The sequence below is a fragment of the Mercenaria mercenaria genome, chromosome 2, assembly GCF_021730395.1.
Source record: "Mercenaria mercenaria strain notata chromosome 2, MADL_Memer_1, whole genome shotgun sequence".
Taxonomy (NCBI): Eukaryota; Metazoa; Mollusca; class Bivalvia; order Venerida; family Veneridae; genus Mercenaria; species Mercenaria mercenaria.
In genome coordinates this window covers 95,457,795-95,474,021 of record NC_069362.1, presented here as the reverse complement: position 1 = coordinate 95,474,021, position 16,227 = coordinate 95,457,795, and the positions used below count along the sequence as shown (strand labels likewise).

At 35.1% G+C, this 16,227-nt stretch overlaps 1 protein-coding gene across 1 annotated transcript; it reads left to right on the top strand.

Annotated features, from left to right (window-relative positions):
* Positions 1-11,428: 11,428 nt before the first annotated feature.
* LOC123564622 (chemerin-like receptor 1) lies at positions 11,429-13,826 on the top strand. Its single transcript, XM_045358336.2, has 2 exons — positions 11,429-11,587; positions 11,898-13,826. The coding sequence occupies exon 2, from the start codon at positions 11,898-11,900 to the stop codon at positions 12,933-12,935; it is 1,038 nt and encodes a 345-aa protein (XP_045214271.2). The 5' UTR covers positions 11,429-11,587; the 3' UTR covers positions 12,936-13,826.
* The last annotated feature ends 2,401 nt before the right edge of the window (positions 13,827-16,227 follow it).

Genomic DNA, 16,227 nt, shown 5'->3' with positions numbered 1-16,227 from the left:
AACTGGGTCACGTATCTTAAACAACTAGGTCAGTAGGTCAAATAATAAAAAAACCTTGTGACCTCTCTAGAGGCCATACTTTTCATGGGATCTGTATGAAAGTTGGTCTGAATGTTCATCTTGATGATATCTAGGTCAAGATTGAAACTTGGTCAACTGCGGTCAAAAACTAGGTCAGTAGGTCTAAAATTATTAAAATCTTTTGACCTCTCTAGAGGCCATATTTTTCAATGGATCTTCATGAAAATTGATCTGAATGTTCAACTTGATGATATCTAGGTCAGTTTCGAAACTGGGTCACATGTGGTCAAAAACTAGGCCAGTAGATATAAAAATAGAAAAACCTTGTGACCTCTCTAGAGGCCATATTTTTCATGAGATCTTCATGAAAATTAGTGAGAATGTTCACCTTGATGATATCTAGGTAAAATTCAAAACAGGGTCACGTACCTTCGAAAACTAGGTCAATAGGTCAAATAATAGAAAAACCTTGTGACCTCTCTAGAGACAATATTTTTCAATGGATCTTCTGGAAAATTGGTCAGAGTTTTTATCTTGATAATGTCTAGGTCAAGTTCAAAACTGGGTCACCTGAGCTCAAAAACTAGGTCACTATGTCAAAAAATAGAAAAAACGACGTCATACTCAAAACTTGGTCATGTGGGAAGAGGTGAGCGATTCAGGACCATCATGGTCCTCTTGTCTTATGCTTCTGTTTGAACTTTTTAACATTATTTTGTAGTTCAAGTTCAGTTATTTTTCAGAATCTGTATATATAATTTTTTAAATACATGTTTAAGAGTGAGACTCGTTTAAATAAGAGTTTCACTTTGACATATATAGAAGAAAGATTTAACCAGAAAAAACAATATTTCTGACGCAAGAGTCATTTAAACTAGAAATGACAATATTTATATTTATCAACATGTATAGTAAAACTGTTCCTAATCTCGGGAACTTTACACAATACTGGAGACTCCTTTTTGATGCGGACGTTGTGTACCATATCTTAGTACAAGAGGTCAAGGATATCATGGAACTTCAGTTTTTTTCCGTAGTTTTTTCTTTTGTATATTTTTGTCTCAGTAAGTTTACATGTCAAGACATTGTTAAACCATGCTAGTATACAAAATAGAGTAAGGAAGTAGAATTGAGGATTAATTCTCCTACTAACCTTCTAAGGACTAACAATGTTATTGCCATATCTATGGTTGGCCAGCCATTAAACTGGCTTTGTTGAACAAGTGTTTAAATCAATTGGTCATAGCTCATGCATTTTTTCTTCTAGGAAATGTTATAATAAGGCCTTGTTTAAGACTCATTCATGGGTGATTGTGATATTTGAACTGTTGATGCCTAGCAGTTGTTTAAAGATATTGGATTAGATGAGATTGAAATCATCTCATCACGATAGAACACGTTTCAAATGTTTCCGTGTGTCAGAAAATATAACATTTTGTAGTTCTACTACATGTACAGTTGAAACCCGCTTTTCTCAAACTCTGGCTATCTCCAAGACATTTTCAAGTCCAGTCCCGAAACCACGTGCATAAAATATCATTTTAAGTTGAATTTCGGTTATCTTGAAGTAAAACAATCTCTTGGAATCCGAGATACCGAGTTTCAACTGTATTTATTTATAGTTTGACAAGTATCTTCCTAAGCACAATGGATTTCTAATTCATATAGATATGTGACACTATAATAGTTACAATAACAAAGAAAGAGTTATTGCAAGGGGAGCGGTGCTCTTGTGGTAGTGTTGTCTAAACCATAATCCCGGATATACATTTTTTTGACCTTTTAATGCGAGATAACTTTAATTAATTGCTTGATATCAGCACACATGGCTTTTTAATTTTAATGGAAGACCTACAAAAGTTGATGCTACGACTGTTTCCTTGAAACCGGGGATTGGCTGTATCATTTCACAGATTCTGACACAAGTGAAATCGCGCAAAACAAATCTCATTCAGAAAATGAATGTACATATGCGGAGAGCTCGCTGTAAGAGATTATGTAAGTACAGACAGTTATATTACCATACTTAGGAATGTCGGTCGGATATGAAAAATTACTTTTTGAAGAGTCTTGGACACGTAATTCTGAGCAAAGCTTTCAGGACAACAAAGTTATGTTGGCATTTCGCAGAATTGACAAGTCTATTAAATATCTTATATTTGATGATATATTTTTATTTTGCGTAAAATGACAGAAATGTCTAAAAATTGAATAAATAATGTGAATAGAAAAATAAACAAACTGCCATGTTGTCTCTTTAGTGTCACGGATTTCGTGACGACCGATTTTTGTCTCATCCTGTTTGTCTCCATCTTTAACCGGTATCTATATATAACTTTCATAGTATGAGAGTTGCTACTGGTATATTTCCCATCGCTTGGAAGTTTGTCAGACTAATTTTGACGGCTGTTCAAAAATAACGTAGACTTTTGCTGTCAGAAGCCGTCTATTGCTTATACTGCAATGTGAAATATATGACTATTTCGCGATCTTTGTGTAATATGGTCATGCATCTTTCATAACATTTTTGTTGATTGGCGGCGCAGTCGCTTTTTCATCTGTCATGATTTCAGTTCAGCAGCTTATGTTAGCACTAATAGTCCACTTGTTTATCTGAAAATATGCCAAAGTGCACCAACACGTCAAGGCCTTATAAATGCACCGAAAGCGTGGGTGGCAGTTAAACTGAGTATAACGCATGTACTGTGGTCATCGACTGGTTAGGTAATGCAGAGATTTTGGCAAACATCAACTGAAATTTATAAACTAACGAAGCTGACACCACAAAATATTGGGTCATCTGCGTAAGTGTTCATACTGTTTTCAGTGTTCTAATCAAACAACTTATTATGACTTAGGTATTGTTTATCAAATTAATGATAGCATCTTACCTTTTGTAAAAGAAACTTACAAATATAAATAAATGCAGACTAAGTGAAAGCATCTCGATGACGTCACGACGTTGTCAACGTCGTTGAAGTATGATCAACATGCGCCGGGTTCGTGTGACTGTTTTCGAGGAAGCAAAACTTCTTACCGTATCACTATAATTATGTCAAATTTGTAGTGAAGTTAGTAAAAAGACTGAAAATTATGATGGTGCATTTTTTTGTTTATATCATTAAAGTATATAGAAGCTAGAAACGAAGTCTACGTTTTTATTTTTGAACAGCCACACGTACTCGGGATTATGGTGCCTATTCTCTTCGCGTGTACGTTAAAAGATACCCGTTACAAATCCGTATACATGTCATGTATACTTTATGGTTAAAGGTCAGTAATTCAAATCCTTCTTTGTTTCATATAAAAAACGACAACTTCAGGTCGTCTTTACGTATCTTTAGAGAACATCACTTTTTCCTACACCTATTTTTCATGGAAGTTCTATCACAAATTAACGAAAAAATGAAAAAAAAATAGGGGGTTATATAGTTCCTAGTGAAATGCCAGTCAGTTGTGGTCTGCTACCCTAAAAATGGCGCATATTTGCTCTCGTCCGCGCAATAAACACCTACTTCCGGTTTCGATCTGCAAAACTTGCCATGTGGGGTGTATGAACTTGAAAACCGTCTCATTTCATGCAGGATGTATTCTAGTAGTGAAAAATGGTGATTAAAGCACTCGTTCTACACGAATTTGCGCAAAAAATGGGAAAATTAGGATCTATTTATTATGGACTTCTTTCGACTACACCACGAAAGCACATTTTCGACCGAATTACTGACCTTATTCCTTATCTGGTACCTTACATGTGGCTTTCAAGCCGTCAACGAGTAAGATGAACTTTGAATTAAATAGGGGTAGCCGTACAAACATCCATCACATGGTATAATATCGTCAAACAACGTTTCAATTTATACACTATTGGGCATAGCTTATCTTGTTCCACACTTCAACAGATACTCCAATGTTACAAGTCAAAATCCGCAAGTAAACATTTACTAACAAGGGGAGTGGAATGGTGTAGAGATAGTACCTAAGTTTTTCAAATCATAGGTTTGAAGTTAAAAAGCTTTGAAATGAAGACAAATGTCCATATATTTCTCAAAAACAGAAATATAGACAATATTTTAACCAGAAGTGCGGAGTTATGAGCATTTAATATTTTCATGATAACGAAAATTTTGTGATCAAGGACATGTAACTCTTCTTGAACATGGAGAGCATAAACATCAAAGGGACATAATATAGACAATATTTTCTAATTGGGTGCATTTGATTTAACATTCAACTTTGATCTTGATTGCTAAATACTGATCCATGATACTGTGTGCTAAAAATTTAGAACATCTGAAACAGTCTATTAACAGAAAAACTACGCTTTAGCAGAATCTAAATAGTTAAGCTCTAACTGGGACTCGAACCCAGGACCTCTCACACCTAAGGCAGACACTCTACCACTTCCCTATAACAGCAGTAGCTAATAGCTATGCAGTTTAATTGCTGGATTACATTGCGTGAACTGAGACAATAATCGGTGAACTCCGGATTATCGGCGTATTCGCTTTGTTACCTTACGGCATTTTTTGTGTAAAGAAAAAATATAATCTAATGCTGCCAACGTCATAATTGGTCAAATCTGCCCATATTTCTCTGACGTGTTGTTCAGAGTATGAACTTACTAACTGGCAGTACCAGTGAAATATTACTTACACTGAATATTTTATATTTGCCCTTTTTGCAGCTGCCGAACGGCAAAGACGATAAGATTTGCCCAAATATAAGTAATTATTTTACCAGTTTTGAGAGAATTTCAATTAATGGGAAATTACAGTTACAAACTAAATACCTTTCTGCAACACATGGAGTCATTAGCATTCACTGTCAATCAGTATTATGACTAAGATCGACTGTCATTCATTCATTTCAAAGTTTCATAGACAGAGTCCGTTGTTTACATTTTTATCGTAACCGGTGCACTTGTAAAAATCACTTTAGTTTGAAAAATCAAAGTATGCGAAGAGCTATGGTACGGTCTCTACATAATGGTGTCTTCTGTAGCCGACTTGTGGATTTTGAAATTAAACGTGCCTTGTTTCCAAAGTTGTGACACTTTTTGTCATAACGGGCACGAAAATGGATTTTATATTTCAGTACTTGTTTGTACAGGTTATCTTGAAGCAGATCAAATCATGACACGTCGACTGGTGTGACAAAAAAATCAAAAAAATCTTAGAACACTTGCACAAATACGTACCTGAACGCCATACTAACTCACGAAATGCAAGGTCGAATGCGACAACTCCAGCTGAACGCCTTGAAAAATTACATATTGAAATACATGCATGCTTAACATAACATAACAATTTGATACATTACTTTAACACTATCTTTCAAACTGTTAATACGTTAGCTTCAGATTCTAAATGTAATGACTGGTAGTTCTGAATTCCTTTTCTGAACATGTTCATTATCTTTATATTCAATTTCATCACTGAAACAACAACTGCCAGCTTCTGCATTTGATATACAGTATGAAGAGTGTTTTGTAATTCCTTCGTTTCTGGCAATTACTGCTTGATCTAGTACCTCTTGAATAGCACTGGCGCTTCTAAAACACGTTATTATTTGATTCTCAATTCTACGGAGAATAAACTTTCAGATAAAAAATGAAAAGAAATGAAAGGAAAACTGAGGAGTTATTGCATGTTTATATTTAAATGTCTTGTAAAGCGCTGATGATGTCTGGTTACGGGAAAATCAATCTTAAATTGGTAATTTAAGCGTTTGTTACTGCAGTAAATCCGAGATAATTCTAGAAAATACGTCTTTCTGAACAATTTATGTTATGAATGCACCGAAAGATTTATTGCTAGACAAGTTGCAATTTTTTTATCATTTATATAAAACTACATTCTACGAAATTCACTCAGCAAAATGGAACCCAAATAGAAAACATATAACATGAGGGTATACTTTGATGACGATATTTTTTTCTTTGATTTGCGTAGCATTTTCATAACCAATATTTTGCCATAAGTCTTGCCATTGTATAGCAACAACAAGAACTATTATTTCAACACGGAATAAATGGATATAGATACTACAAATACAGATCTTCCTTTTATTCACCTTTATCAGCATGAGCATCGTGTGCATTGGGCAATGTGACCTTATGATGCAATATGTACACACTACAATGTACCGTATACCTTACTGCCCTGTCTGCCTGTCAATTTAACCTAAGTATACAATAATGATGTTGCTATTTTTTCATTGCAGAGATATTTACATGAAATTGACCGATCCAATTTAAAACTAGGTTTCACTGTAAAATTAATGGTACACGTTTGTCAGTAAATCCAGCATTATCTTCACGCATACATAAATCTGAATGTTGAACAAACATGCTTTGCCCTGTCACATGAAAAGCTTTAACAGCCCTTATTAGGAAATCAGCATACATTTTTATCAGTTTTGAGCGTTACAGCAATACCTGTGGGATGTTATCCTAGCTGTACCTCACACTTAGATTTACACTTGTCCATATGCCTGTCCATCGGTCCGTTCAAATTTGTATAGTGCGAATCTCAAAAAGTATTTGACCTAGAATCATCACAGGATTGTTATTCAGTATATGTATTGTCTTCATTGTACCATATATCCTTAACTAGCCAATCCATTCCTTTTTAGAAGGAAGTTTATATATAATTCAGTTCTGAATAGTGACCAAAAAAAATATGAGCCGCGTCATGGGAAAACCAACATAGTGGCTTTGCGACCAGCATCCGCGCAGTCTAGTCAGGTTCCATGCTGTTTGCTTTCAAAGCCTATTGGAATTAGAGAAACTATTAGCGAACAGCATGGATCCTGACCAGACTGCGCGGATGCGCAGGCTGGTCTGGATCCATGCTGGTCGCAGAGCCACTATCTTGGTTTTCTCATGGCACGGCTCAATATTATGCAAGTCGTTGCAGCTGTTGTGGCAAGACGTCTATGAAAAAAATAATTTGGTATGGTATGGGGCTTACTTATTTTTTTTATAAATTTACAGACCGGAATAAAATGGATTTTGTTATCATATTAACATAAGAATTCGCATGATAATGTCCGTTTCGCAACAATTTCGTAATAAAGACCCCGAAATTCCAGATTTTCCTTACTTTACGAAAAGGAAGAGTGCTCCTTGTAAGCATTTTCACTACTTACAAGTCAGCCAATTGCAATCTCGTACGTCTCTCGTTAAGTGTTTAATTGAAATCTCTGCATCTTTTCGCACTGAATATTTTAAGTTACTTCCTTGATATCGCTATATCCATTATTATCGAAACATCCATATATCAAGTTTTCTGTAGCAAAGTTGACCTAAAAGTTAAGTTTGTCATATTGTCTAGACAAGTGGGTAATTTTAGGAAAACCCAGTATTGGACAATAGCTTGAGCATAAATAGTTTCCCTGTACTTTAAAATAACTTCACTACATTCAGTGACCTGCTTCTTGACTTCTTTGTAGACAGATTGCACATGCACCTGCCATTAGTGTTCTGATAAATAAGTTAACATATCTTTATTATTTTTTTACAGTGTTTGGTACAGCAGGTAAGTAAGTAGGTAAATAAGTAATTAAATACTTTATTATAGTGATAAATGCATTAAATATATAAATATATATGCATTTGGTTAGGTTAAGAGTCACACATACACAATTTATGTCATTTAGCGACATTGCCAACTGTTTTTGTCTAGGCATTGTTTCAGACATGGGCAGATACCTTGACAGAACTATCGACCTTCTGTAAGCCACATGAAGAATTCTAAACCCCAAGTGAGGATTCGAACTCACATTGATGAGGGGCAAGTGATTCGAAATTGGACACTTTAACCAGCCCATAGACCAATATGCTTCGGTAAGCAAAATAGTGATTTAAGTAGTCACAGTGTAACTGTAAACGAGCAACCTCGAAGTTCTACAGAGGAGCATTCGCTCTAACACAGCCGGAGAGAGAAAGATTTTGTAACATGTCTTACTAGACTCCTCTGACAGTCTTTACAAACTGTAAGGTGAATAAGCCAACAATGCAAAGTAATATATCAATATATTAACAAAAACTTAACTTAACAAAAAAAAAAAAAAAAAAAAAAAAGCAACAACAACAACAAAAATAGACCACAACAACAAAAAAGAGTAATCTTCTGTGTTTTTAAAGGTTATATTATATCTGCGGGATAGTTTTAACCTTAGGAAAATCAGAGTGGGCAATACTATCCCAACTTTGCTCTTTAGCTTTTTTTTGCAGATAGATTTGGTTAGTGTCCTTTACGTTTGTTCAAACGGTATCCCTTGGACCATGGGGTCTTTGGGCCAAAACTTGAACCGCTTTAGGGATCAATGTTTACACCGAGTTACATGATTACATTATAATCTCAGACAGCACATAACAGCAAGGTACTTTACACGTAGTTTCAGCGTGTGACCCTTAATCGAACAGACCTTTTATGTAAAAAACCCAGTGGTTCTCTTCCAATGGTGTTGAAGTTTGCTTTCCTTCGACAATTTGTTTGCCATTACAGAGGTCAGTATTTTGCAGAAGAAATATTTTTACTTTTTTTTAAAGTAACTGGACTGGAATCTTACATGTAACAATATATTATGGTTCTCTCCACATATACAAATGTGTATAAACGCATTTGTACCTCGTGTGAGTTGTTTTACTTAAACGAATGGAATACTAGACTTAAATATTTCAGTTGTCCAAATAAATGTTTTACTAAATGGCGAAATTAATTATTTTATGCAGATACTGTTCAAAATCAGAACATTCCAAATTAGAAGATTGATTAAAACACTTTCCAAAGTTTTAACGTTAGTCTTCCATTGCTGACGCATCGGCGTGCTCACTCTATGGAGTAAGTTATGTTTACATAGTGTAGCATATATATTTTAGATAGAAACCTTTAGTTAGTAGGACAAATGATATCTATGTAAAATGGTGATAATTTAATATAGAGAAGGTTTGCTGCCGAGAAATAATCCAAATTAATTGAGAGGCCGTTGCTCTTTTCTAGTTTGTATTAAGGATAGTCAGAAATACCGCCTCTAACTAGACGTTAAGTTATACCAGAATGTCTTGTTGTATATATAGCAAATACATTTAATCAAATCGCAGATATTTTTGGAGTAGTGAATGACCTATAAATTATGAAAAAGTTTTTAAAATAATTTTTATGGTTTATGTCGATAAGCTTGATTAATAAGATTTATTCATTTGGCTGTCAATATTCATTTAGATTCTTGTAGTTTACTGACATTGCATTTTCAGCAGTTTATGACATTGCATTTACAGAAGTTTATGACACTGCATCTTCAGCAGTTTATGACATTGCATTTTCAGCAGTTTATGACATTGCATTTATAGTTTATGACATTGCATTTTCAGCAGTTTATGACATTGCATTTTCCGCAGTTTATGACATTGCATTTTCAGAAGTTTATGACATTGCGTTTTCAGCAATATATGACATTACATTTCCAGCAGTTGATGTTGTAAATATGATTGTGCGATTCCTTTATGTGATAAGCATTACTGCATTAAGTATTGTCCTGTCGTCTTTTTCTCGCGTTTACTCATATTTCTAGAAATTGTCCATACTTTGACGCATATACAATGCATATAGATAGCAGAGATTGTTCTGTGTCCGGCATTGGCTTTCAACATATTTTACCTTGTGAAATTCTGTGGCTTTTAACTTTTGTAAAAAAATCGTCTGCTTGTTGGCAAACTTCACTACAAAATATATCGCACTTTCCCCAGGGCATTTTGCAAATTTTTCTTTTCTAATTACTTCCCACAGTAGTAGTTATGCATGCTTTTTTTTCATACCTAGAGTTAAATGTGCATAGTTTTCAAGAGATTATAGATAACCAGTCACCTAAGCTTAAAAAAAGATATTTTATAATATATTTAGAAATATTTTACCCAGGATCATATTTACCACTCAAATAACTCTTTCGCAGAATATGATACTTTATTTTTATGGACTGAGTACTTTGATGCAGTTCACGACACATATATCTATAATCGGAAGTGAATACTTGAAGTTTGTGTTGTAGTTCAAGTGCCTACTTTGATTTGAATTTCTTGTCTCAAATGTTTAAAAATGAAAAAAAATTTAGAACGAAAAAAGATATGAGCCGTGCCATGAGAAAACCAACATAGTGGGTGTGCGACCAGCATGGATCCAATAATTTAATTTCCTTTAATATAGTGTAGTCAAAATATCTATTATCAGAATATTTCAAATGATGCTGGAAGGACGGACGGGAAAAAAAGGCTTTCGCCTCTACCAGGAAAAATGTATCGTTTTGTGGGGCTGTTAATACATACCATAAATGTTAAATGTGTAAAAAATCTGCAAAATTCAGCTGTGTCGATTCTGCGTCAATGTCATGCTGTAGGATCAATATTGAGAAGCAGTATTTTTTTATTCTCCATTACCTAACCACCTGAAAAAGGTTCAAACAACCTGAAATGAGCAGCCTACTGTCAGGTCGAATCAACGACAATGTCGGAAGGAGTGATAGTATTTTGTCATTTAACCCATTGGAAGATAATCAAGTAGACTTGAACAAGTATTTGCCATAATGAGACAACGACCAGGTCGGTCCAAGTTCAACGTTGTACGATTTGATCAAACATTTCATGTTTCTATGTGACATGACACATATTTCTGATACATTGATGGATGTCTAGATTTAGCATAAATGTTTCAAATAATGAGACAAGAGATGGGGCTACGGTAGACATGCTTTTTTTCTGGAATAATTTTAATCCGCTTGGCAACTTTAATGCGATTGGCAATTTACATATCTATTTAAATCGGGAAGAGGGGTGTTGTCAAAATGTAAATTTGAAAAACAACAAAAACAAGAAAGCAACAATCTCTGTAAGGTTTTGGCCAGATTGTAAGAAGCTGTGGTGTATGAAGTAAACATTCTAAATTGAAATTTCTAAATAAAGTCTTATATGACAACATGACGTGTATTGAAAGTGCTGTATTAAAGCTCTACTTGGGACTGTGTTATGTATACTGTTCAATGTGCCTCAGGGCTGGGATGTGAGATTTCCTACTCGGGAAATTTTTAATCGGTCAATTTCTCCCCGAAAAATGAACAATTTCAGTGTTCAATCAATATTTCTTTCCTGTATTTGAAAAGACTTTAGATAAACCTTTAAAGTATTCCGCTTAATGCTAAATTCTTAGAAGCGCTAATTGTGATAACAATGGTAACGAGAAACAAGTTACTATATTTAGAAACATCTTTTGTGTTTAGGCAGTAGCGAAATCACCGTAAGCGATTCATCAGTTACTGCCTACACGCTCCAAAAAAAAAGGAAGTACGTATTATATTACTTATCATACTAGTATCAGGAAATAAACGTCACATCTCCTTTGTCAAAGTTCAATTGTTTACGGATCTGAAAGCTATATAAATATACAATCCGTACTTTATATACGTCGCAAAACAGTAAGAGGAAAGGAAATATGTTGAATTATTAAGATGAATTGATTTTTGATCGAATATTACACATTGTTTTTGTGGAGCTAAGTTATAGAACAGATAAAAGGTAATCAAATAATACTATTAAAAAGAACAAGATTGGTTTATAAAACCTATTTAAGTGACTTCTCATTTGCAAGACATCGAACCAAAGTTTATTTCATATATGTTAAGTAATAAACATATGCCTGTAAATAGTAAGAAAAACAAATGAATGCAAAAATAAAATATGGAAAATTCTTGCAGTTACATAACTGTAAGCTAGTTTTAACGTTTTCACCTAAGCAGACATTTCACCTAGTTATTCTCTTGCGTAGTTTCCACACCATTTATTATAAAAATCTATATAAAACGTTGAGAATGTACTTCTTCTTCAGATGAGGAATATAAGTCACATAAACGAGACATTGCTTGCTCAGACACAGAGAGAGGTTTCCTCACGTCTATTGCCGGTGATCGTGTGTATGGCAGTCGTCGGCGTCGTCGGGATACTTGGAAACATATTTGCTTTCATTTTCTACACTTTCAAAGTTAAACGTACTCCCTGTACCGTGCAGATAGCTTGCCTTTCGGCTATAGACTTCTTGGTCTGCGTAATGATCATCCCTAATATTGTTGAAATGGCCGTCAATGTGAAATATGATGTACCGTTCCTCTGTAAACTTACTCACTTCTTAGGATTATGGACGATCGGAAGCTCTTGTTTTATACTGTGGCTTATAGCTTTAGACAGGCATAGAAAAATATGTAAGCCATTTGCCAAGCAGATGACGGTAAGGTCAACTGTACGCGCCATTGTAGGATTGTTGGTTTTGGTATTTTTCCTATCTGTGAGAAATTTCGCCATTTTTGACTGTATTGAAATAGATGTCCGGATATCGGGCAGCAATGAAACGGTCAGAGGCCGATACTGTACGACCAGGGCCGATTCTGGATATAAACTTAGTGTTTCGATTTTTCATGGCGTTGACTTTCTGATAAGTTTAATGATTTGGATTACAGTGATTGTTACATACACGCACGTACTTTGCACACTGTTTAGAATGAGACGTACATTTTCTCGTGACAAAACGGAGAGTGGCGAGAACACCGCGCGCAACACAACGGAGAGAAACATCACATACATGATGCTTACCGTTTCTCTCTTATTCGTATTGTGTTTCTTCCCGTACTATGCAATCAAAGTGGTAATGAGACTGGCTTTGAAATCCGGGGAGGAGTTTGAAATGGCTGTTGGGGCACAATTTGCCCTGAGGCTCGTGTATTTCAACAGTGTTTTCAATCCAATAGTGTATTGCTTCTTCAACCCACAATTCAGGCAATATCTAAAAGAACTGCTTTTCAGATGCTTTCGATGTGGAAAGAAAAATATTAGTGAAGACAAACAACAGGAAACACAGTTTTCATCGATCTGAAAATGTCCAATACGTTATTACAAAAGGCTTTTCAAGGTTTAACTCATTTAATTGGCTGTATCTGGCAGTTTTTTTTAAACTTGATCAATAGCAAGACAACATTCTTAGACTGATCTCCTAACTTGAAACTTGAATGAAATATACCAATCTTCTGATAACCAGATCTTGTCAGTGATAAGGTGCAGACAACTTCTCCACAGGAGAGGAAAGAAGACAGAACGTACGATGTATTTATTATTTAAACATTTTTCAAACTTTTCTCCCTTTTAAAATGTTGTTCGATACATGATTTCCAAAATTTCTTCTTTATTTCGAAGAAACAGATGTGAGTTATACATCTTGCAACATGTTTGTGTCAGAGACCATTACACTCCTTGAGTTTAAAACGTTTAAGTTTTACGAAAAGAAAGCATACTCATAGCAGAGCTTCAGTGTTATACTTTCGAAAAACATTTGAATTTTAAATTTTACTTAGATATGAAACTACTTCTGTGTTAACTTAGATACTTTGGTGGAAGTTTTTTAAGAATGAAATATAATTAGGTCAAATAGTTATTTACGTCCAATAACCACGTGATATTTGGACACACGCCGCGCCTATCTAGAGTTGGATGCGTAGGATGCTTTGTGTCTGGAGGGACAGGTAGATATATCAATGAAAGGAAGTTCACAAATTCTATTGGACGCAGAGCTGTTTTGACACGTGTCTTCTGATATGTTTCATCGGTCTCTTGGTAGCGTTACTCTTGTTGCGCTGCCTGCTGCGTAGTTACTTAGTACATTACTGTGGGTTTTGCTTGAAGGGCGCTGTATGTTCACAGTGTTTATATTCATTTCGTTTCATACAATTATGTAAATGCATTAATGTAAATATATAATCACATTTTACGATTTCGATTTTAGTCATTTTACAAAAGATAAATGGCCCATGGAAATAATACATTTAGTCTGCATTTCGCGTTCTTTAATGCAGGAACAGCGGTAATTCACTTAAGTTTTGTGTATTTACCTTTGTCCTTTGGATACGATGGTGACCTCGAGCTTGTGTCTCGGTCATCAACAATCCCTCGGGCTTCTGCATACGTTGATACACAAAATAACGTGTATTATCAATTTCTTACCTTTATACTTCATATTATCGACACTGCGACAACAAGATTCTGTTGCGCAATATTTATGTTGTACTGACTGCCGCGACACTACGATGCCACGAAAAACTATGCGATAACACAACCACATGATGCGACAGTGCAACAATACGATTCGATAAAATGATAGTATGATTGGCAATTAAGAATACCGTATCAATGCAATTTCACATCAGTGCGAGCTCGTAGACGTTTTATTTCAATGATCACATGAGGAGTCAATGTTCATAAATTGTAATTTCCACACAATATAGTACGGTGAAAGTTCAATGAGTATAGAAGACCGGTCCGCCATACTAATTGCCAAATGACAAATGCCAAATAGATAACGCAAAATGTTATTTGAGCCGTGCCATGAGAAAACCAACATAGTGGGTGTGCGACCAGCATGGATCCAGACCAGCCTGCGCATCCGCGCAGTCTGGTCAGGATCCATGCTGTTCGCTAACAGTTTCTTCAATTCCAATAGGCTTTAAAAGCGAACAGCATGGAGCCTGACCAGACTGCGCGGATGCGCAGGCTGGTCTGGATCCATGCTGGTCGCATACCCACTATGTTGGTTTTCTCATGGCACGGCTCATTTGTCAAATGCTAAAATACTAACTGCCAAACCGTAATTATCACATGATAAATACTAATTGTTACTTGCGAAATTTTAAAAGATAGAAGGTTATTGCTAAATGCCTAATGTGGTGTAACAGTTACTAAAGTTCACTATTCTAACTACAACAATAACAACTCTGTTCTGTATGATAACTACTATTTAATATAGTACTAAGTTCTGAGTTAATATATACATCAATGTCTTTCTTCACAATTCCCTAACATAAACTCTGTTATTTCAAATAATCTCTGAACTTCAGTACTTCATCGTTAACTGCCTCAGCCATAATCTAACTAATTCATTTTGCTAGTATCGAACATACGCATCTAACCTAACTGAGTACCCGAATGATACTAAAGCTCTGCCTCAAAGTATGCTGTATTTAAGGAAAACTGTCTATCGGATGACTAAAATGTTTTTCTCGGAGCACACACGCAAATGACCATTAGAAAATAAACATGTCATAATTCCTATTCAGTCAGCTTGTCAAAACAATTAGTAACTGAATTAAAACAACAATCATGACGTGGACAGAGGGTAGTTAACCTGGGCGAGATATCATGACCTGTCACTTTCTCATATGACCAAGTGCTGAAATTATTTTAAGTAGCATTCCGAAATTCTTTTGTGTGTGACTTATAACTTGACCGAAAAACAAGATGAATAATGCTTATCTAATAAGTAAAATGAATTCTTAAAGTCATTATACGACACTAATAAAAAGAGCTAAATGTATCAGTGGACGAAAGCATCCTTTAACCAGTAATTGGCCTAAACATTTAGTGCAAATTGAAACTGTCCCATATTCCCATGAGCGGTAGTCATTGGTCATCAACAATCCCTCGGGCTTCCGCAAAGCTGAATGAATCAGTGGATGAAACCATCCTTTAACCAGTCATTGGACTAAATATTTTAGTGTAAACAAAATATGTCGCATGTTGAAGTTCCCATGACCGGAAGTCATCGGTCATCATCAATCTCTTGGGCGTCTGAAGACGCTAATACATGATAACGTTGGTCCGAGAGCTCACGGACTTTTATTGCAACAATTGAGGCCAAAAGAAGTTTGTACCATTTTGGAAACAATATTTCATATCCTCTGTGAAAACCCATTTCTTAAGTGTCAAAGCCGTGCCTATCTATATTGTGTTCACTTATGTTTGTAATAGGGGAGGGTAAAACTCACCTGTAAAATTTAGGGGGTAGGGTAAAGTTTACGTCTACACGTTTTTTCACTGTTTAATTAAAGTAACTATCTGATTGTCAGTAAATGTATATATGTCAACCAATGTCAGAAAAAAGAAATTCATCAACAAGGAATGAAGGGCAAACTTGGTACTTAAGGTCAAAGGTCAAATTTATGTACAAATCACAAAAATTGGCATATTTGAAATTTATTTTATTCTTAAAATTTAGTTTGTTATCATAGGTCACTCAGTTTTATTTATGTAATGTGTATATATCAGCCAAAGTCAGAAATGCAAATCTTATTGCAAAACGTCAAGGTCAACCCTAATAAAGGTCAAAGTTCATTTTCATG